Raw genomic sequence first — 23,746 nt, forward strand, 5'->3', positions numbered from 1 at the left:
GAGCGCAAGATTGCTGGAATTGATCTGCCCATTCGCTTGCGTCAGTATTCGATGAGAGACGAAATAGAAAGTAAAGCACCTCCTATCTTTGGCATCAGGGGGTTTAAATCAGAAAGAGAGAGAGCGAGAGATGCAGTAAAAAGAGGAGGACCTGGCTAAACAGCACATCACGCATACTGTAAAATGCTATTAGCCCACTATACAAGGATTCTAGCATCAATGTATTTACTTACAAGTGTTACATGCGGGCATATTTAAATCGGATCTGGGAAAGTAAGCTTAAGGTAAGTTCGATTAATTTCAACTCAACACGTACGTCCATCCATCCATTCACTCACTCTCCATTCCCCCACTAATCTAGCCTACTGACTCATTCAACATTCTAATCTCCATTGTTCAGTATCTGGTGGACATTTTTAATTTGCGTTTGGCTACATGTTACAGCGGTATCATGAGACCAATCCTTTGTTTTCCGTGTGATAATGATACCTGGCCATAGGATGAGACACTGTCGCGGCGTTTTCAAGACAAGTTTATGAATGAAATCAGATGCGTCTGACGGACCGACAACCACCGTTGTGTTCAAATAAGTTTGTGTTATGTAGAGCTCGAAACCCTACATTTCTCTCTCAAAGTTAACCCCACAATAAACTGCTAATATAAGCCTTTGTCTTAATATGATTTGAATTTATATCTAATTTCTGACTTCCCATAGTTTACCATAGGATTCACTGTTATATAGGGCTATCGTAGCTGCTATAATATCATATGGACATGCATATGGAATGTGCTACAATGCGGAGTGTGTGTTTGTGTAGCATAAAAGCGTGTGATGGTGGGCTATCAACGTGTCTTACATTCAACCCACAATGGGGAGGTAGCCGCCAAACATTATGCCATGAATGAGTGATTGATGCTTGGATTTAGTGTATGTAGTTAAATCAGTAGTTTGGCCCGTTAAGTCAAATACCTGGATGATTATCCAAGACGCGTGGTTGCAATTATATCATACATTTCTATGGGGTTTAGGTCACGTCTCAAACACAAGGCCCGCGGACTGAATCCAGCCCGTGATTTTGGCCCACTTCCATGCAGCCCGCAACGCGCTGCACTACAAGTCACAGCAAGCACTGTCAAAGTGCTGCAAGCCAAACGGCATTGCCTCACACCCACCAACACACGAGCCAGCCTGCGCTCTGTATCATATCATCACTAATGGCACTGGTCTAGTCTTTTACCCGACCTGAAGTTGTAGACGAAATGGCCATGCCAAGTTGCAGTTCCAACGGGTCAATGCTGTAGCCTACAGAAAATGTCATCTTGGTTGTTAAACAGTTACAAGATAAAGGATTCACACGCGGGTATAAATTACTACTAATGGGCAATAGGACAAACAAGCGAGCATAACTGATTCAACAGTTGAGTCATCTAATTTATGAAATTACAGCCTGATGTGCTCGCATTAGTGAATTCAACTTCAATTGCGCTGCTTTCATGTGTCCCGACAGCGCGCAGTGGAGGGAGAGTGTACAGATAAATGCCACAGTCCTAGCTAGGCTACTAAAATGTTGCAGTCTCGCTTCGGTTTTTAAAGCTTGACAATGAATAACCCAAAAAACTGAACCTGCAACAAAATACCATACAAAGGAGAAACATGCAGGCCTATTACAGCAACATTTGAGCAGTAGCCTAGGCTGGCTACTCAACTACAAAACATTTAGAGTGCACCATATAGCAATGCTGCATTCAACCACACCAATGATCCATGCAGTGCAAAAAAAATGAAACACTTTTACTTTTAAATGTCACAACAACCTATAGGTACGTTTTTGTTATTTGGAGTAATTAAATACTTTTTTGATTAGGGTCACAGCATATTATGCACATCTGCAAGCATAGCAGAAAGGCTGGGCAAATATTATGTATCTCTTCTTTTGTTTTAATATGTTCAAATGCTATATACAGCATCCTATGTACATAAGAGGATATTATAAAGGGCCATAGTAGTAAAACAATTGCCAGTTTGGGCCAGTTGTATTCCCTTTTTTTCTGTTGTTGAAAAACAAACATAATAGGCGGTTTGTCCCGTCCCCTGATTGAGTTTGACACCCCTGGTTTAGGTTACCTGAGCAAATCCATGCACATAACACAGAGGAAAGAAATACAGCAGGGAGACTGAGGAATGTAACAGTTGTGAAAAATACTAAAGGTCCGATCTGGGGGGGACCATGTAGAATGGACACTAACTAGTAGAGAGCTATTAGGTGCCAATGGATAGATTTCAGCCACCACAGGTCTGTCCGGCAAGAACAAGTCTCGATGTCTTCAGAACAAGTTTATTAGATATTGGGTTCAACCACACCACACAGTCCTCTGTATTGACAGCTCACAGACGCGAAAGTCTATAAGAAGAGGTTCTATGGAGAAAGAATAGAAGGGAATAAACATGAGTACTGGCTTACATTCAATATACACTGAGTATACCAAACATTAGGAATACCTTCCTAATGTTGAGTTGCGCCCCCCTTTGCCCTCAGAACAGCCCAAAAAAATTCAGGGCATGGACTCTACAAGGTGTCGAAAGTGTTCCACAGGGATGCTCGCCGATGTTGACTCCATTGCTTCCCACAGTTGTGTCCAGTTGGCTGGATGTCCTTTGGGTGATGGACCGCTCTTGATACACATGGGAAATTGTTGAGGATGAAAAACTCAGCAGCATTGTAGATCTTGACACAAACCGGTGTGCCTTACCCTGTTCAAAGGCACTTGCATTATTTGTTTCGCCCATTCACCCTCTGAATGGCACACATACACTACCTGTCAAAAGCTTTAGAACACCTACTCACTCAAGGGTTTTTCTTTATTTTTACTATTTTCTACATTGTAGAATAATAGTGAAGACATCAAAACTATGAAATAACACATATGGAATAATATGGTAACCAAAAAAGTGTTAAACAAATCAAAATATATTTTATATTTGAGTTTCTTCAAATAGCCACCCTTTCCCTTGATGACAGCTTTGCACACTCTTGGCATTCGCTCAACCAGCATCACCTGGAATGCTTTTCCAACAATCTTGAAGGAGTACCCTCATATGCTGAGCACTTGTTGGCTGATTTTCCTTCACTCTGCGGTCCGACTCCTCCCAAACCATCTCAATTTGGTTGAGGTCGGGGGATTGTGGAGGCCAGGTCATCTGATGCAGCTCTCCATCACTCTCCTTCTTGGTAAAATAGCCCTTGCACAGCCTGGAGGTGTGTTGACAATAAGGCTGACATTTTACGTGTCCCCAACCGATTGTGTTTTTTGTTTGTTTATTTGCATTGTCTGTAACTTACTTTGTAACTTATTTTGTACATAATGCTGCCGCTACCGTCTCTTATGACCGAAAATAACTTCTGGACATCAGGACTGCGATTACTCAACACGGACTGGCAGAATCCTTTTTTTCCTTTAACGAGTCTGATGAGCCCGACGTGAATGATATACTGCTTTCTCGGGAACAGGCCCAGATCCCTGTGATTTGCGTGAAGAGGAGGCAGAGAAAAAGGGGCCAGAGGGCGGGCTGCCTTCTGAGAATTCGTAGGTGATCGAAAAAACCTTCTTTCCATTCTGCTAGCAAACGTGCAATCTTTGAACAATAAAATAGATGACCTAAGCGGGAGACTGAACTACCAACGGGACATTCAAAACTGTAATATCTTATGCTTCACAGAGTCGTGGCTGAACGGCGACACTGCCAATATACAGCTGGCTGGTTATAGGCTGTACCGGCAGGATAGAACAGCGGCATATGGTAATACAAGGGGTTGCGGACTATGTATTTTTGTAAATAATAGCTGGTGCACGATATCTAAGGAAGTCTAAAGCTATTGCTCGCCCAAGGTAGAGTATCTCATTATAAGCTGTAGACCACACTAACTACCTAGAGAGTTTTCATCCGTATTTTTCGTAGCTGTTTACATACCACCACAGACTGAGGCTGGCACTAACACAGCATTGAATGAGCTGTATTCCTCCATATAAGCAAACAAGAAAACGTTCACCCAGAGGCGGCACTCTTAGTAGCTGGGGACTTTAATGCAGGGAAACTTAAATCTGTTTTACCAAATTTCTATCAGCATGTTAAATGTGCAACCAGAGGGAAAAAACTCTGGACCACCTTTACTCCACACACAGAGATGCATACAAAGCTCCCTCTCGCCCTCCATTTGGTAAATCTGACCATAATTCTATCCTTCTGATTCCTGCTTACAAGCAGGTAGCACCTGTGACTAGATCTATAAAAAAAGTGGTCAGATGAAGCAGATGCTAAGCTACAGGACTGTTTTGCTAGCACAGACTAGAATAAGTTCCGGGATTCCTCCGATGGCATTGAGGAGTACATCACATCAGTCATTGGCTTCATCAATAAGTGCATCGATGACGTAGTCCCTACAGTGACTGTATGTACATACCCCAACCAGAAACCATGGATTACAGGCAACATCCACACTGAGCTAAAGGCTAGAGCTGCCGCTTTCAAGGAGCGCGACTCTAACCCAGAAGCTTATAAGAAATCCCGCTATGCTCTCCGACGAACCATCAAACAGGCAATTGATTGACTCGTACTACACCAGCTCTGATGCTCATCAGATGTGGCAGGGCTTACAAACCATTACAGACTACAAAGTGAAGCACAGCCGAGAGCTGCCAAGTGACACGAGCCTACCAGATGAGCTAAACTACTTCTATGCTCACTTCGAGGCAAATAACACTGAAACATGCATGAGAGCACCAGTTGTTCCAGAAGACTGTGTGAACACGTTCTCCGCAGCCGATGTGAGTAAGACCTTTAAACAGGTCAACATTCACAAGGCCGTGGGGCCAGACGGATTACCAGGATGTGTACTGCTAGCATGCTCTGACCAAATGGCAAGTGTCTTCACTGACATTTACAACCTCTCCCTGTCCGAGTCTGTAATACCAACATGTTTTAAGCAGACCACCATAGTCCCTGTGCCCAAGAAAACTAAGGTAACCTGCCTAAATGACTACCGACCCGTAGCACTCACGTCTGTACACTATTATCCCAGAAACACTAGACTCACTCCAATTTGCATTCCGCCCCAACAGATCGACAGATGATGCAATCTCTATTGCACTCCACACTGCCATTTTCCACCTGGACAAAAGGAACACCTATGTGAGAATGCTATTCATTGACTGGTGTCCTTTAGTAGTGGTTTCTTTGCAGCAATTCGACCATGATGGCCTGATTTACACAGATGTCTGTTACTTGAACTCTGTGAAGCATTTATTTGGGCTGCAATTTCTGAGGCTCGTAACTCTAATGAACTTATACTCTGCAGCAGAGGTAACTCTGGGTCTTCCATTCCTGTGGCAGTCCTCATGAGAGCCAGTTTCATCATACTGCTTGATGGTTTTTGCGACTGCACTTGAAGAAACTTTCAAAGTGCTTGAAATGTTCCGTTTTGACTGAGCTTCATGTCTTAAAGTAATGATGGACTGTCATTTCTCTTTGCTTATTTATTTATTTTATTTTATTTCACCTTTATTTAGTGTGACAAAAACATTGTGACAAAAACAACACAGAGTTACACATGGGATAAGCAAACATACAGTCAATAACACAATATATATAATATAATAACTGTATACAGTGTGTGCAAATGAAGTAAGGAGGTAAGGCAATAAATAGGCCAATAGTGGCGAAGTAATTACAATTTAGCAATTTACACTGGGGTGATATATGTGCAGATGAGAATGTGCAAGTAGAAATACTGGTGTGCAAAAGAGCAGAAAAACAAAAACAAATATGGGGATGAGGTAGGTAGTTGGTTGGATGGGCTTACAGATGGGCTGTGTACAGCAGCAGCGATCGGTAAGCTGCTCTGACAGCTAACGCTTTAAGTTAGTGAGGGAGATATACGTCTCCAACTTCAGCGATTTTTGCAATTTGTTCCAGTCATTGGCAGCAGGGAACTGGAAGGAAAGGCAGCCAAAGGAGGTGTTGGCTTTGGGGATGACCAGTGAAATATACCTGCTGGAGTGTGTGCTACGGGTGGGTGTTGCTATGGTGACCTGTCAGCTGAGATAAGGCGGAGCTTTACCTAGCAAAGACTTATAGATGACCTGGAGCCAGTGGGTTTGGCGACGAATATGTAGCAAGGACCAGCCAACAAGAGCATACAGGTCGCAGTGGTGGGTAGTATATGGGGCTTTGGTGACGAAACGGATGGCACTGTGATATATTGCATCCAATTTGCTGAGTGGAGTGTTGGACGCTATTTTGTAAATTACATCGCCGAAGTCGAGGATCGGTAGGATGGTCAGTTTTACGAGGGTATGTTTGGCAGCATGAGTGAAGGAGGCTTTGTTGCGAAATAGGAAGCCAATTCTAGATTTAGCTTTGGATAGGAGATGCTTAATATGAGTCTGGAAGGAGAGGAGAGCTGTTTGATCTGTTCTTGCAATAATATGGACTTGGTCTTTTACCAAATAGGGTTATCTTCTGTATACCCCCCTACCTTGTCACAACACAACTGATTGGCTCAAACGCATTAAGAAGGAAAGACATTCCACAAATTAACTTGTAACAAGGCACACCTGTTAATTGAAATGCATTCCAGGTGACCACCTCAGGAAGCTGGTTGAGAGAATGCCAAGTGTGCAAAGCTGTCATCAAGGGAAAGGGTGGCTATTTGAAGAATCTCAAATATAAAATATATTTTGATTTGTTTAACACTTTTTTGGTTACTACATGATTCCATATGTGTTATTTCATAGTTTTGATGTCTTCACTGTTATTATACAATGTAGAAAATAGTAAAAATAAAGAAAAACCTTTGAATGAGTAGGTATGTCCAAACTTTTGACCGGTAGTGTACCCAACCCATGTCTCAATTATCTCAAGGCTTAAAAATCCTTCTTTAACCTGTCTCCTCCCCTTCATCTACACTGATTGAAATGGATTTAACAAGTGACATCAATAAGGGATCCTAGCTTTCCCTTGCATTCACCTGGTCAGTTTATGTCACGGAAAGAGCATAATGTTTTGTACACTCAGTGTATACAGGCCCATAGTGTAGCCTGTGGAAGTACAGTATACATGCTGCTATCTAGAATACACATCATGACATAGTATACACACTCTCTATACTGCAATGACATGATATATAACATAAGGAACAAAATGAAATACACAGGCTAATACAAAAACACTTGAGGAAACAGTCCAACGAGTCCATTCTCTTCTGACCGCAATCTCACTCTGACGGCGGGAGCGGGGTTGAGTGAGGTGCACGGGGAAAGGCGAAATGGGATTGGCCAGTACAAGTGGGGTGACTTGCAGGTACGACTAATAAGAAAATAAGGGGTGTCGGGCAAGTACAACTAACTAATAGTTAAGTGGTGCTGAACCTGCTAAATCAGAGCTGGCCTTTTTATCAGCCACCCCCACATTTAGTGTGTAAATGTGAACTCTAAACAAAAGGCTCTATCATAAGGTCACTCGTGTGTGTTCATCCACCTGGACAGGGAGGCAGGGCTGTGAAGGAGCCAGACAAGGGAAAGTCCAGTCCTTGAGTGTGTCTGGCTACCCCATCAGAAACATCATAGAGCGTAGGCATTTGGTCAAGCAGGAATTGTTTTTTGGTGCATCTGGCCACCCCTGCAGGTAGGTGCTTGAGGTCACCAAACCTGGCTGTTTGACAAGGCCGATATTAGTGCAGGCTGTGCAGCAGTTGTGGAAGCGGAGCGCCAACCTCTGTCCAGAAACAGGCAACAGAAGGACCTTGGCATTGAGGGCAGGTGAGGCCCCCAGTGGAGGAACAGGAGTCATCTTGACCCACAGCATGGTGTCAGCTGAGGGCACTTGGACTGGAGACCTCAAGGCCGCAGCGACAGAGCTCAACAAGGAATCTGAGACTGGATACTTGGGTGGCTGGACCCACGGAGCAGCAACGGGCGGTGGCCACCGGACAGGCCAGACCCAGGCTGAGGAACCAGGCGAAGGCCCATCGGATCAGGAGACCAGGGCAAAGTAGGGTGACCAGACGCAGGCCCCGGGTTGTGATGCTAGGCCGCAGCAGGAGAGCTCCGCTGGTCCTCTACTGCAACGACAGGTGAGGGGGCTATAGACTGAGGACCTAGTAGGGCAGAGGGTGAGGTGTCTTTTATGACAGAACACTGAACACCTCAGACAGGAGGGTCCCCCACTTGGACATCAGGAGGGTCCCCCACTGGAACGTCAGGAGAGTCCCCCAAACTATTGTTATCAAATAAATGTCTGCCTCCAATTTTTGTCTCAACTGCACCATATTCCTGCTGTGTAGACAGTGGTAGATGTTGTGGCAGGATGTCTCGTGTGAAGTGCGTGGTCTATTGGCAGCCCGCTGTCTAACTCAACAAGATTATGGTGCGGTTCAGATAAATGTTAGATTCAGACGTTTATTTGATAGCGAGGGCCTCTTTACATTTCAGTTTGCGTCTGGTAAGTAGAGTTTCTAGAGATCAGAATGCCTTTGTTGAAAGGAAATGTGTTTTCCGACGCCAGCCACCAGAACGAAGCACAGCTCACGGAGTCCAACCAATACACAGACTTCCGATGTTGTGTCCCAAAGCTACTTGAAAGAATGTGAATGCTCGGTTAGATACAGTCTGTAGAGGTGCTATCTTTATCAGCATCATAGAAGCTGATAGCATTTCAGCCACATAAAATATGCATCAAGCCGAACTGAAATCTTATCAGAAACATGTTGGGTCATTTTCACAGCTTTCTATTTCCTTACAACTGGTCAAACAGATGGACATTTTTTCAGTTTTTGCTTTTTATTATTGCATTTTCTCCCCGGTCCCTAAACGTCTTTGCGCCGTGAAAGAAACAGAGATGATGGAGAACTTTACAGATGTCAACTAGAGTGAAGCATTCATTCTATCGAATGATGACATTATTCTGGTGACCAAGGGTTTATTTAGTCTTCTAGGTCAACATATAATGACAGAAGAGAAGTGGCATGTGTCTAATTATAGACAAGTTGACTAATAAATAGCCTGTGTGTTGGAAATTATAAACAGAAACATATCTAAATCAGGCAAAAAAAATAATGCACCAGGTGTCAAAAAATCGTCCTGCAATTTCTGACTATAGACTACAGGGCATGTTCTATAGCAGGTTAGGGTCGGTTGCGGGCCTCAGATTTTCACTTTATCACGTATAGTTGGGCGGTTGAGGATGGGTTATAAGCAATTGCGGGTGTACAAACAGCTGACCCGCGCACCATTAGCAGGCAGGGCTCCCACATTATGGACCAACTGACATTTGGAGGTGTCAGCTGGTGTAGGAGTAGGGTGCTCTCTCAGGGTGAGCTCTGGCAGCTTCTCCATCCCTGGAGAAGGCTCTGGAACCACTGTGACGGACGCCACAACAGGGGTCAGCTGGAGCATAGTGGTATGGCGCACCCCCAGGGTGAGCTCAAGTTTTTCCTCTGTCCCTGGAGAAGGCTGTAACACCACTGTGAGGGAAACAGCTTCTCCCAAGGTGAACTATGATACAGTAGCTCCAACATCCCAGAAGAAGGCTCTGTGGTCACTGTGTTAGACTCCACAGCAGGTGTTGGTTGGAGCACAGTGGTGGGGTGCTCCTCCACGGTGAGCTCTGGTAGCTCATCTGACCCTGGAGAAGGCTGAGGCTCCATGGAGGGAGCGGGTGTAGGAGGTCCCACTACTAACTTGAGCTGCATGGTAGGAGCAGGCTGGATCTGCATGGCTGGGGTCGGCTGAAGCACAGTGGTGGGTTGCTCCCCCCGGGTGAGCTCTGGTAGCGCCTCTCGCCCTGAAGAAGGCTGTAGCACCACTGTGAGGCACTCCACAGCAGGGGTCGGAGCCGAGACTGGGGCTGATGGCGATGCTGATGGTGAGGGTGTCATCAAAGGCTCATGCTGATGGAGGCACTGATGAGCAGCTTTAGTGTGGCGTTAGCTGCAGGGCGTAAATCTGCAGCATCACCTTGACTATGAGCCACAGCAGCTGGCAGTGAACGAGAAGGTGCCTGAGAAAGGGGACGTGAGGACTGGTCAGCCTCCACTTGGTCAGGATGGGCATCCCTTTTGGTGACCAATGGTTGTCATCATCCTTGTCCTGCATCTTCTCACTGGCCCTCCGTGGTGTGCTGGTACGAGCCTGTGGCACTGGAGGTTCAGTTGCTGTAGGCGTGGCTTGGCTAGTGTAGCCATGAGCTGCTCCATCTGTTTGAGCTCCTGCTTGGCCTTTAGTAGCATCAGGTCTGAGATGAGAGGACATAGTGTAGCCTGTGGAGGTACACATGCTGCTATCTAGATACACATCATGACAGTATACACAATCTCTATGCTCCTATGACATGATATAACGTAATGGACAAAACCAAATACACAGGCTAATACAAAAACACTTGAGGAAACAGTCCAACGAGTCCATTCTCTTCTGACCGCAATCTCACTCTGACGGCGGGAGCGGGGTTGAGTGAGGTGCATGGGAAATAACAAACTGTGATTGGCTGATACAAGTGGGGTGACTTGCAGGTACCACTAATAAGAAAGTAAGGGGTGTTGGGCAAGTACAACTAACTAATAGTTCAGGGGTGCTGAAACTGCTAAATCAGAGCTTATTTCTGCAGAGGACACCTGTGTTGCATTGGGACAGAACACATGCTAGCAAATCAAAAGGTTTCTTCTCAGTATTACTATAATTTGTTATTCTAATTCAAAGAAAGTAACCCAGGTACTGTAGGTCATTTTCTTTGCTTATTAATAGTTTTGAAGCACTGGTAAGGTCTTGTTATTACAGCGTTGGCAAGGTACACTCTTAGAACAAAAAAATAATCTTGAGTTCTTCAAGGGTTCAGCAGGGAAGCTTTTTCATTGAGAACATTCAGAAGACAGTGTTCTAAAAGGGTTCTTAGTTAAGTGAAATGGTTCTTACCCAGAACCAAGGGCTCTTCTGCAGGGACATGCTGAATAACCATTTATGATTCTACATAGAACCTTTTTTTCTTAGAGTGAATATAGGCTACAGCATTATGAACCACTCCATAAACCTAGCCATGCTGCTAACTACAATCAATTATTTTCAGCATTTGTCCAACTTGTATACCGCGATTAGTTTATTGTGAGAAACGGAAGTGGATTTTCAAGGAAACCATTTCTACATTGCAAGTAGCAATAGTGGCATGGGAGATGTTGTCACGTCTACTTCCGCTCCCGCTCTCTGGCGCTCGAGGTCGCCAGGCTGCTTATCATTACGCACACCTGTCACCATCGTTACACGGATCAGCGCTTCATCGGACTCACCTCGACTCCATCACGTTATTAATTACCTCCCCTATATCTGTCACTTCCTCAGTTTATTTTCTGAGTCAGCATTAATGTCGTTATCCAGATGCTGTTCGTGATTTGTTTCCTGTCTGTTTATTCATTAAATAATCACTCCTTGTACATTTCCTTCTCGTCTCCCAGCGTGTGTCCTTACAGAATGCTTACTCCACAATTAGAAGCATCAGTATTTTGTTTTTGTTGGTGGTGTCGGGTCCGGGTGCCACTGCCGAAGCAACCGGGGATGCCTCAGTTGGCTCGTCAGGCTCCCACGCCATGCCTCAGCCGGCTCCACGGGCTCCCACGCCTCGGCCGGCTCATCGGGCTCCCTCGCCTTGGCCGGCTCGTCGGGCTCCCTCCCATCGGCCGGCTCATCGGGCTCCTTCCCCTCGGCAGGCTCGTCGTGCTCCCTCCACTCGGACGGCTCGTCGGGCTCCCTTGGCCGGCTTGTCGGGCTCCCACGCCTTGGCCGGCTCGTCGGGCTCCCACGCCTCGGCGGACTGTCGGGCATCCCCAGGTGGGACGCCAGGTGACGCCCCTAGAGGGGGGGTACTGTCTCGTCTGCTCCCGCTCCCCCTCACTGACGCTCGAGGTCACCAGGCTGCTTATCATTACGCACACCTGTCACCATCGTTACGCGCATCAGCGCTTCATCGGACTCACCTGGACTCATCACGTTAATAGTTACCTCCCTTATATCTGTCACCTCCTCAGTTTCTTTCCCGAGTCGGGATTAATGTCGTAATGTGTCCCTTGTCCAGACGCTGTTCGTGTTTTGTTTCCTGTCTGTTTATTCATTAAATATTCACTCGCTGTACTTGCTTCTCGTCTCCCAGCGTCTGTCCTTACAGATGTATGAAAGATGCACTGTAGGGGTGAGACCCTGATAAATAATAACAATAATAATAATTAAAATTAGGGGGTGCTTATATAGTCCTTTACTCTGTATGTACAAGTGGGTAGTCTCTACAGGTGTGAAATGGAAATGTGTTTTTTGCATATCTCACTTCCCCTGAGACACCCTCGGAGAGTGGGGTCACAGCCAGGGGATCAGCCATTATTGACTGCGACCCTGGAGCAATTAGGGTTAATTGCCATGCTCAAGGGCGGAACAGATTTTTATATTGATACTGGCCCAACGCTCCTAACAGCCAGGTTACCTGCCACCCCTGACTCTATAACCACTAACTTTAGCATGTGTTAGGAAAGTAGTGGGGCAGTCATCACAGCTTCATCACTATAGGGAATCATTAATAATTTTACCACCACCAGTCAAACCGGAACGTTATTTCCCAATTGTCATGACATCGAAATCCCTCTCTCTTGACATACTGTTGTGGTCTGTCTACTACCTCCCCCACGCCATTCTGGCAATACTGGTCTGGATGGCACTTAATGTCTATTATAGATTGCTCTCTCTCTGTGTGTGTGTGCGTGTGTGTGGTTTGTGTGTGTGTTGGTAGATAGCTCATCCCCAGGATAGGCTATACACTTAATCACGTGTGGCACCTTGGACTGTTGCAGGCATCAGCACGTTTCGCTCAAACACACATTCTCAGGACAGCGTGCTGCATTCTCCAGGGTGTCGTCCATACAAAGCCCAAGACTACACAGGGGGAGGCAGGCAGGGAAGAGAGGCACTAGGCTGGGCCTAAGGGAGATGGCAGAACAAGGCTACTCCCTTTATCTGGGCTGTTACATGCCTGCCACAGACAATGGCACCATTCATTAGGTGTGTGTGAGGAAGCCATGTTGTTCACTGGACAATTCTCTGGATGAGTTCTCCATCTTGGCTGTTGTTGTTGATGTTGGTGGTGGAGCGATGAGATATGTAGCTTTGGCATTCTTACAATGTGGTGGTTTGTGATTTTAGATAGTTATTACTGTAATATGAAATGCTGGTGTGAATATGGTTACTACAGTAGGTAGGCATTTATGCAGATGGCTAGGCTCTACACAGATCGGATATGAGTTGTATGGCAATGCATGGATGAAACAGACATAGAGAATTGAAATTAGCTTTAGTAAGCCCTAAGATTCTGGAGATTGTCAGGGATTTTGTGCTATCAAATGTGCAAAATGTTTGAATGGTCTTATGGGAGTAACCAGCATAGTGCATATGAATTCAAACTTCAACTTTATTCAAGCCTTCCAGTATAGATACCTTCAAACAGAGATGAGGCTTAATGGAGCCCCACATTGGAGGTGTTATAATACCCATAAAACCTAGTGGTCAAGCAGGGAAATGGTTCCAATCATTTTTACACCATTCATTTTCCCATAGGGAATTTTAGAAACACTTAAAATAAGGGCTGTGTTTTGTGTAGGCTTACCCTGGCGTGACATTTTGATAACCATGTAAATCTTTCTTGTAGTTCTTTATGATAGCCACGTTAGCAGCTAATTAGCCTTTCAATTTTGGAGGGTAAATACAGGCAAATATACTGATAAAAGTGACCTTGTCCTAGAGAGATTTACACAGTTATCAAAACTTCACGCCAGGGTAAGCCTACACAAGATACAGCCTTTATTTTAAGTGTGTCTATAATCCCCCATGGGAAAAATGAATGGTAGAAAAACGATTGGAACCATTTCCCTATTTGACCTCTAGGTTTTATGGGTATTACAGTTCAAACTGTGGTACTCTATATGGCTAGCAAGTTGTCAATTCTCAGTAATGGTCCAAACATTTGACAATGATAGGAATTGCCATACTGTCAATGTCAGAAAGCTACGAGTCTGGGAAAATTTGACGTCAATCCCTGACATTCTCTTGTTGTGTTGTTGACCTCTCTGAAAAAGGATATGGCATAAAAGCGTGTGGGCAGGTAACCATGGCAACCGAGTGATGACAGGGGCGATGACATGTTTATAACCTGTCCCAAAATGTACAAGTCATCACCCCTCTGCTGTCTTTGTATTTCTCCTTTTACACACACACACACACACACACACACACACACACACACACACACACACACACACACACACACACACACACACACACACACACACACACACACACACACACACACACACACACACACACACACACACACACACACACACACACACCCTCTCTTCCTCTGTCATAGATTTTCCTCTGGGCCTTGTTACCACAGTAACCAGAGAACTCCCAGAGATCTGTAGAAAACAATACACACAATGGAGAAATACCAGAGCTGCAAAGGGAGGGAACACACACACACACACACACACACACACACACACACACACACACACACACACACACACACACACACACACACACACACACACACACACACACACACACACACAGTTGTTTACGGTTGTCACCGAGGGCGAGCATACATGAACCAAATCATGGGAGTAGATTGATTACCAGACCTTCAAGTCATTCTTCTAAATCTGTATGTCACTGTGGGTAGAGGATTGACGTCAAACATGAGCGACTAAACAAGCTCCTTCTGGAGATGCCACTTTGTGTGAAATTACTTATAATCTTTTCATCTTTAAGCTCTGTTCATATAGTAAAAATATAGTGTTAACTATATGTAGAATCACAAACACTCTCCCTTTAAGACCAGAGAGAATGAATTGATTTATTTGTAAGTTATTTATAATAAAAAAAACATGAAGCACATGTCATGAAACAATATTAGGTGTCTATTCGACATTTTGTTGTGTCACAGCCTGAATGTAAAATTGATTACATTTATATTTTGTGTCACTGGCTTACACACAATGCCCCATAATGTCAAAGTGGAATTGTGTTTTTAGAAATGTTTACAAATTAATAGAAAATGAAAAGCTGAAATGTCTTAAAGTCAATAAGTATTCAACCCCTTTGTTATGGCAAGCATAAAAAGTTCAGGAGTAAATATTTGCTTACAAGTCACATAATAAGTTGCATGGACTCTGTGTGCAATAATAGTGTTTAACAGGATTTTTGAATGACTACCTCATCTCTGTATCCCACACATACAATTATCTGTAAGATTCCTTAGTTGAGCAGTGCATTTCAAACGGAGATTCAACCACAAAGACCAGGGAGGTTTTCAATTGCCTTGCAAAAAACACACCTAATGGTAGATGGGTAAAAAAAGCAGATATTGAATATCCCTTTGAGCATGAAGTTATTAAATACACTTTGGATGGTGTATCAATACACCCAGTCACTACAAAGATACAGGTGTCATTCCTAACTCAGTTGCCGGAGAGGAAGGAAACTGCTCGGGGATTTCACCATGAGGCCAATAGTGACTTAAAATCAATTACAGAGTTTAATGTTTGCGATAGGATAACTGAGAATAGATCAACAACATTGTAGTTACTCCACAATACTAACCTAAATGACAGAGTGAAAAGAAGGAAGCCTGTACAGAATAAAAATATTCCAAAACATGTATCTTGTTTGCAATAAGGCACTAAAGTAAACCAGCAAAGAATGTGGCAAAGAAATTAACTTTATGTCCTGAATACAACGCGTTATGTTTGGGGCAAATCCAACACAACACATCACTTTGTAGGACTCTACATATTTTTAAGCATGGTGGTAGTTGCATCATGTTATGGGTATGCTTGTCATCTGCAAGGATTAGGGAGTTGTTTTTCTAAAAAGAAATGGAATAGAGTTATGCACAGGCAAAATCCTAGAGGAAAACATGGCTCAGTCTGCTTTCCAACAGGTACTGGGAGACAAATTCACCTTTCAGCAGGACAATAACCTAAAACACAAGGCCAAATATACACTGGAGTTGCTTACTAAGACAACACTGAATGTTCCCGAGTGGCCTAGTTACAGTTTTGACTTAAATCGGCTTGAAAATCTATGGCAAGACTTGAAAATGTCTGTCTAGCAATGATCAACAACCAACTTGATAGATCTTGAAGAATTTTAAAAGAATAATGTTAAAATATTGTACAATCCAGGTGTGCAAAGCTCTTAGAGACTTACCCAGAAAGATTCACAGCTGCCAACAGTGATTCTAACATGTAAGGACTCAAGTTTGGACACACCTACTCATTTAAGGGCTTTTCTTTATTTTTACTATTTTCTACATTGTAGAATAATAGTGAAGACATCAAAACTATGAAATTACACATATGGAATCATGTAGTAACCAAAAAAGTGTTAAACAAATCAAAATATATTATATATTTGAGATTCTTCAAAGTAGCCACTGTTTGCCTTGATGACAGCTTTGCACACTCTTGACATTCTCTCAACGAGCTTCATGAGGTAGTCACCTGGAATGCATTTAAATTAACAGGTGTGCCTTGTTAAAAGTTTATTTGTGGAATTTTTTCCTTCTTAATGCATTTGAGTTCAACTAAGCAAAGAGAAACGACAGTCCATCTTACTAGTTGGACCACAGAGTGAAGCAAAATCAGCCAACAAGTGCACAGCATATGTGGGAACTCCTTCAAGACTGTTGGAAAAGCATTCCAGGTGAAGCTGGTTGAGAGAATGCCGAGAGTGTGCAAAGCTGTCATCAAGGCAAAGGATGGCTACTTTGAAGAATTGAAAATATAAAATATATTTTGATTTGTTTAACACTTTTATGGTTACTTCACGATTCCATATGTGTTTTTTCATAGTTTTGATGTCTTCACTATTATTCTACAATGTAGAAAATAGTAAAAATCAAGAAAAACCCTTGAGTGAGTAGGTGTGTCCAAACTTTTGACTGGTACTGTAAGTAATTAAGATATATTACTGTTTTATTTTTCATTTGAGTTTTTTCAAATGTTAGAATTTTTCTTACACTTTGACATATTTTGTGTAGATCGTTGACCAAAAAATGTCAATTATATCAATTTTGATTACCCCTTGTAACACAACAAAATGAGGAGAAAGTCAAGGAGTGTGAATACTTTCTGAAGGCAATGTAAATCATGGAACAAATGACAATGTAACCGTAGCCGGGAGAGAATTTCCCTGGCTATGGCCTCTTGGTCTAACAGTGACCTCTTGGGCTATATGGTCTGGCCACCAGACATGCAGGCCAGGGGGAGCCCAGAGCAGCAGTGTGCAGGCTGTCACTACGCATTGCTATCACAGGCAGATAGATGGGGGTGGAAGTATGGAAACGTCTCTGGCGGGGGACCCTATCTCTCCACTGGTCCACAGAGCCTTCATTACCAACCCAGCAATCTCTCTGGGTGGACAAAGCAGAACAGCAGGCACTGACAGAGACAGAGCAGTGACTTAAACCCCAGGAATGACACATCACCATTTCAATATGTAGAAATATGAACAAACCTGACATAAACTAAATCAGAGTTGTTTTTTAAGTTCATCATACAGGATATTAATGTTGTGCTATAAGCAACAACATTAACATTGTGCTGTAAGCAACAACCAGTTATTTTCACTGTTTACTAGCATAAGGACAACCTTGTATGCATTAATCAAAGTCCAGCTATAAGATGTAAATTACATCAGAGGAGACTGGTGGGAGGAGCTATAGGACAACAGGCTCATTGTAATGAGTGGGATGTACTACAAACAGTACTACAAACAGATTACTATACATGGAGCCGCACAGGAGCCTTCATCCGCAGACGAACGGCGGAGGTCCATCTAGCATCTGTCTGGTCCATGGGAATCATTTGGCAGTAACATACAAGGCTCAGATACCCACACAGGGAAATATGTCTCCTACTGTTCGTTGAGCTGAAAGCACTGAATAGGTAGGAGCAATATTGTGTAGTCTTCTAGTACAGTACATTCGAATGATAGTTTGCTTGAAAAATCCAAGTTGCTCAGATGTTTTCAGACATCAGATGTGGTCCAATGTCGAGATGAGTCTATGATCCACACCTTGTGAGGCTAGAGTGGACTATCCCTTTAACGTACACGATCATGGGTGTGATGATATTGCTTCTACCTGCCCAGGTTTAATGATAAATACTCACAAGACAAGCAAGGCATAGAGGTGGAGTATGCTACCTATTATGTAACCCTTTAACTCTCCATTCACAGTGATTGACTTATGGCTGTTGATTTGTGACACCTAGATCCTCCATTATCCGAATCCCAATCCTGTCAGTGTCTCTGTACTCAAGCACTCTCCTGCCGTAGACATTAATGGCTAGGGGTATTTCCACCACTGCTCTACTTACTGAAGGAACTCCATTCTTTATCTTAGAGGAATTCTTGGAATCTTGTGTTTTTTGAAAGTCAACAACTAGCAGGTGGAGATGATCGCTGATAGCAGATCCAATATTACGTTTTGTCTCCCCTATGGTCTCTGAGTTTAAGGGCATACCATTCGGTTTAAAAAATGCTCCAGCAACCTTCAGAGACCCATGAATCAAGTCCTGGTAGACTGTCTTGTAGATGAGTGTTGTCTTGTCCTATGTACCTTGATATTCCATTTTGATGGTCACCTGGATGGCCTTGGTAAGGCTTTTGATTGCCTGGAATAGTCTGGGTTGACACTCAAACTGCAGTAATATAGTTGAAGTGATATTTTGAGTGTTTTTTATGTCACTTGGAGTACATAGATAGAACTGATAGTGATCACTTGATTAACCGACAGAAAGCTGTCAAAACGCTCTTTTGACCATGTCCGTATGTTTGAGCAAATCCCCCAACCAAAACCTTGAATTAGTCATTCTTATCAGGATAAGGTAAGACCCAGATGCAGACCATGTCGAAGTAACAATGTTTATTACAGCAACAGAGGCAAAGGTACAGGACGGCAGGAAGGCTCAGGGTCAGGTCAGGCAGAGGTCTGAAATCCAGAAAGGGGCAAAGGTACAGGACGGCAGGCAGGCTCAGGGTCAGGGGCAGGCAGAGTGGTCAGGCGGCGGGTTCAGGGTCAGGACAGGGAAGGCAAGGGTCAAAAACCAGGAGGGCGAGAAAAAGAGAGGCTAGAAAAAACAGGAGCTGACAGGACAAACGCTGGTAAGCTTGACAAACAAGACAAACTGGCAACAGACAAACAGAGAACACAGGTACAAATACACAGGGGCTAACGGGGAAGACGGGCGACACCCGGAGGGGGGTGGAGACAATAACAAAGACAGGTGAAACAGATCAAGGCGTGACACATTCTGACACTAGATCCGGACTGTTCTTCCTCTTAGTCTCTCACTCAGTCATCTTCCCACTCAGAGTGGCAATCTGTCAGCCCTTCCCAAGCTTGGCCCCCTTCCATTCCACCTTGTTTCTCCACCTACACACCCAAAGACTGATAGCCCACTGCTCAGCCACAGCAAGATGAATGACTTCCTAATACACCCTGACTATAGTGCTGATGGCAGCAAACACACAATCTTTCACACACATGCCTGCGCACAGACACATACCTTAACACTCCCACGTGTGTACTTATTTGCATGTCTGAACCTGTGCTCATGTGACTGATTGGGTATTGAACCTGGGTTGTTTCTCACCTCAGGGTTGTGTTAGCCCACTGAGCTAAAGCCTGGGCAAGGTTATTCAAAATGCAAGCATAGCTTACTGAACCACCTCCTTTACACTTATTGTCATGCACATGAGCTCGCATCTGAAAATGCAATAGGCCTACATAACACTCCAATTACGGAGCTACAGTATCGCATTTCCTAACATCCATTTTTATCCATTACCAACTAATGAACATTAAGATCAATGATACAGTACAAATAATTATTTGTCAATTACTATTTGGATCACTATTTTGTGTTGATGTTTTCCATACCTTTCTATTCTTTGGCATTATTGCAATGCAGCCCCCATGTAACATTGGATCGCACAAGCACTTGCCTAGTCCGAGATATGTTTTTCAGTCTTGCCAACTCCTATGGTAATTGTCATTCCAAAAACTGTTGGCGTGACAATTCCAAGCAATCTCCATAGGAGGTGGCAAGACAGCACAAACAGATCTGGGATCTGGGATCAAACACACGTTTGATGACAATGTGCTTGGCATCTTCTGCCCATTGTGCTGTGGATAGATCTGAGAACTCATTGATTGGCATAATCTATGACGGCAAGCCTGGCTTTAAAGGGAAAAACCAGCTTATCTCACTGTTTATCTCAGTTCAGGGTCGCTGATATATTGTTCAAGTGCACAACAAGATCTGTGTAAGCGAGGATGCTATTTAGATAAAAACTAGTTTTATGCCATGATTAAGATATTGTGTTGGGTATGGTCTCCAGGACCCATTTTTATGTATACACTACCTACCGTTCAAAAGTTTGGGGTCACTTAGAAATGTTCTTGTTTTTGAAAGAAAAGCAAGTTTTTTGTCCATTAAAATAACATCAAATTGATCAGAAATACAGTGTAGACATTGTTAATGTTGTAAATGACTATTGTAGCTGGAAACGGCTGATTTTGAATGGAATATCTACATAGGGGTACAGAGGCCCATTATCAGCATCCATCACTCCTGTGTTCCAATGGCACATTGTGTTAGCTAATCCAAGTTTATCATTTGAGAAGGCTAATTGATCACTAGAAAACCCTTTTGCAATTATGTTAGCACAGCTGAAAACTGTAGTTCTGATTAAAGAAGGATTAAAACTGGCCATCTTTAGACTAGTTGAGTATCCGGAGCATTTGTGGGTTTGATTACGGGCTCAAAATGGCCAGAAACAAAGGACTTTCTTCTGAAACTTGTCAGTCTATTCTTATTCTAAGAAATGAAGGCTATTCCATGCAAGAAATTGCCAAGAAACTGAAGCTCTGGTACAGCGCTGTGTACTACTCCCTTTACAGAACAGGCCTGAGTAGGTGAACGGATGATCTCCGCATGTATGGTTCCCCCCATGAAGCATGGAGGAGGTGTGATGGTGCTTTGCTGGTGACACTGTCTGTGATTTATTTATAATTCAAGGCACACTGAACCAGCATGGCTACCACAGCATTCTGCAGCGATACGCCATCCCATCTGGTTTGGGCTTAGTGGGACTATCATTTGTTTTTCAACAGGATAATGACCCAACACATCTCCAGATTGTGTAAGGGCTATTTGACCAAGGACAGTGGAGTGCTGCATCAGATGACCTGGCCTCCACAATCACCTGACCTCAAACCCATTTGAGATGGTTTGGGATGAGTTAGACTGCAGATTGAAGAAAAAGCATCCAACAAGTGCACAGCATATGTGGGAACTCCTTCAAGACTGTTGGAAAATCAGTCCTCATGAAGCTGGTTGAGAGAATGCCGAGAGTGTACAAAGCTGTCATCAAGGCAAAGGGTGGCTACTTTGAAGAATCTAAAATATTTTTTGATTTGTTTAACACTTTTTTGGTTACTAAATGATTCCATATGTGTTATTTCATAGTATGATGTCTTCACTATTATTCTACAATATAGAAAATAATAAAAAATAAAGAAAAACCTTTGAATGAGTAGGTGTGTCCAAACTTTTGATTGGTACTGTGTATATATAACTCAGTCGGGGTCTCAACTTAGTGAGTAAGTATAGTAGAATACACCCGGTGCAATTTCAAAATGTGGTTATGCATCAGCAGTTTCTCTCTCAATTAGCATTGTCAGCTAAACATTTTCATGTTGGTACTTTGTCTAGCCAGCTAACCTCCAGGGGGCTCCCATTGATTTTGTTACTAATTCTCACTCAGATATGCTATTAATATGGCATGTCATTACAAAATGTGTAGAATGGCGTAACATTTGCTTTAAACCTGCAAACATTTCTCTCCACCCCATGACAAAGTGGGTAGAATGTCAGGAAATTTGCTTTAAAACTGCAAAAATATTCTCTCTGTCCTATGGCAAAATTTGTAGACTTGCATGAAATATGTTATTAAATTGCAACTTTTTCTTTCTGCACCATGGCAAAATTTGTGTAATTGCAGAAAACTTGTTTTAAAACAGCAACATTTTCTCTACGTCCCATGGTCAAATAATAGAATTGCAGGAAATTAACTTCAAGTTTAAATTGTTCTCTCCACCATCAAGAGGGGGGCTACTAAAAAGTTTTGCCGAAAGGTGGGGGGCCCCACAACCAAATCTCGCTTTGGGCCCCCAAAAGGCTAAAGCCTGACCAGATGTGATTGTTATGTTGTTGTTGTCCCAACTGGCCAAAGTGGTTCAAATGACATAATTTGACATCATTTCAATCACTGGAGTAGCTTCAACAACAAGAAAAATCACAATCCCTCCTACAAGCATTTCGCTACACCCACAAGTATTTCGCTTCACCCGCAACAACATCTGCTAAACATGTATATGTCACCAATAAAATTAGATTTGATTTGAATCAACATAGAATGGCATACATGTTTTTCCTGATACTGCTTCTGATCCCCTCCATTGATGACCTGATCTTCTCTTTCTTCTCTCTTCCTTAGGTCTTAGGAAACAGGTCTTAGGTAACCTTAGTTCTTAGGGACCAAGTCTTAGGAAACCTTAGGTCTTAGGAAACAGGTCTTAGGAAACCTTAGGTCATAGGAAACAGGTCTTAGGAAACCCCCCAAGAGGCCCAACATGCCGGAGCAGAGCAACGACTACCGTGTGGTGGTGTTTGGGGCCGGCGGCGTGGGCAAGAGCTCCCTGGTTCTCCGCTTCGTCAAGGGCACCTTCCGGGACACCTACATCCCCACTGTGGAGGACACCTACCGCCAGGTGATCAGCTGTGACAAGAGCGTGTGCACCCTCCAGATCACCGACACCACGGGCAGCCACCAGTTTCCCGCCATGCAGCGCCTGTCCATCTCAAAGGGCCACGCCTTCATCCTGGTCTACTCCGTCACCAGCCGCCAGTCCCTGGAGGAGCTCAAGCCCATCTACCAGCAGGTGCTTGCCATCAAGGGCACCGTGGACGCCATCCCTGTCATGCTGGTAGGCAACAAGAGTGACGAAACCCAGCGTGAGGTGGAGACCACGGAGGGTGAGGCGCAGGCGGCAGCATGGAAGTGTGCCTTCATGGAAACCTCTGCCAAGATGAACTACAACGTCAAAGAGCTCTTCCAGGAGCTGCTCACCCTGGAAAAGAAGCGGAACATGAGTCTGAGCATCGATGGCAAGCGCTCTGGCAAGCAGAAGCGTGCCGACAAGCTCAAGGGCAAGTGTAGCATCATGTAGGGAGGGAAAGTTGATGCCTGACCCCTAGAAGGAAAGACTGGGGTTGGGGAGGGTGGTGGTGGTGGTGGTGCAAAGTGTAGATGTTCTTGAAGAGAGTCACTTCGAGGAATGGAGGGAAGGTAGGGGTGGGACGGGGCTCGTCTGAGAGGGGTTATTTTATCCTGAAAGAGGTGACCCCCCCCTCCCACAAAGAGGCTATTCAAGTTCAAAAAGAAGAGAAGATCAAGCCTTGATGCAATTCTACTCTAATGGGAAAAATGAAAGAATATAGAGCCCTGACAATTAATATCCTCTCAAGTTCAGGGCATTATTACACACTCAGAGCCCATTTCAATATTATTCACCCCACGTTCGCCCTCTTCT

The 23,746-nt window shown here is 43.8% G+C and overlaps 1 protein-coding gene across 2 annotated transcripts; it reads left to right on the forward strand.

The window, feature by feature from the left end:
• On the forward strand, positions 1-23,641 carry LOC115151645 (GTP-binding protein Di-Ras1). Of its 2 annotated transcripts, none has more exons than XM_029695754.1 (2): positions 1-284; positions 22,651-23,641. In XM_029695754.1, exon 2 carries the CDS (start codon positions 22,787-22,789, stop codon positions 23,381-23,383), a length of 597 nt encoding a protein of 198 aa, XP_029551614.1. In that variant the 5' UTR covers positions 1-284; positions 22,651-22,786; the 3' UTR covers positions 23,384-23,641. The 2 variants fall into 2 exon arrangements, with proteins under 2 accessions (XP_029551614.1, XP_029551615.1); XM_029695755.1 differs by having other exon boundaries at positions 22,713-23,641.
• The last annotated feature ends 105 nt before the right edge of the window (positions 23,642-23,746 follow it).

The sequence above is a fragment of the Salmo trutta genome, chromosome 17 (assembly GCF_901001165.1).
Source record: "Salmo trutta chromosome 17, fSalTru1.1, whole genome shotgun sequence".
Lineage (NCBI taxonomy): Eukaryota > Metazoa > Chordata > Actinopteri > Salmoniformes > Salmonidae > Salmo > Salmo trutta.

Bases quoted from the DNA above. Each gene is read 5' to 3' on its own strand.
- LOC115151645 (XM_029695754.1), top strand. From the start codon at position 22,787: ATGCCGGAGCAGAGCAACGACTACCGTGTGGTGGTGTTTGGGGCCGGC.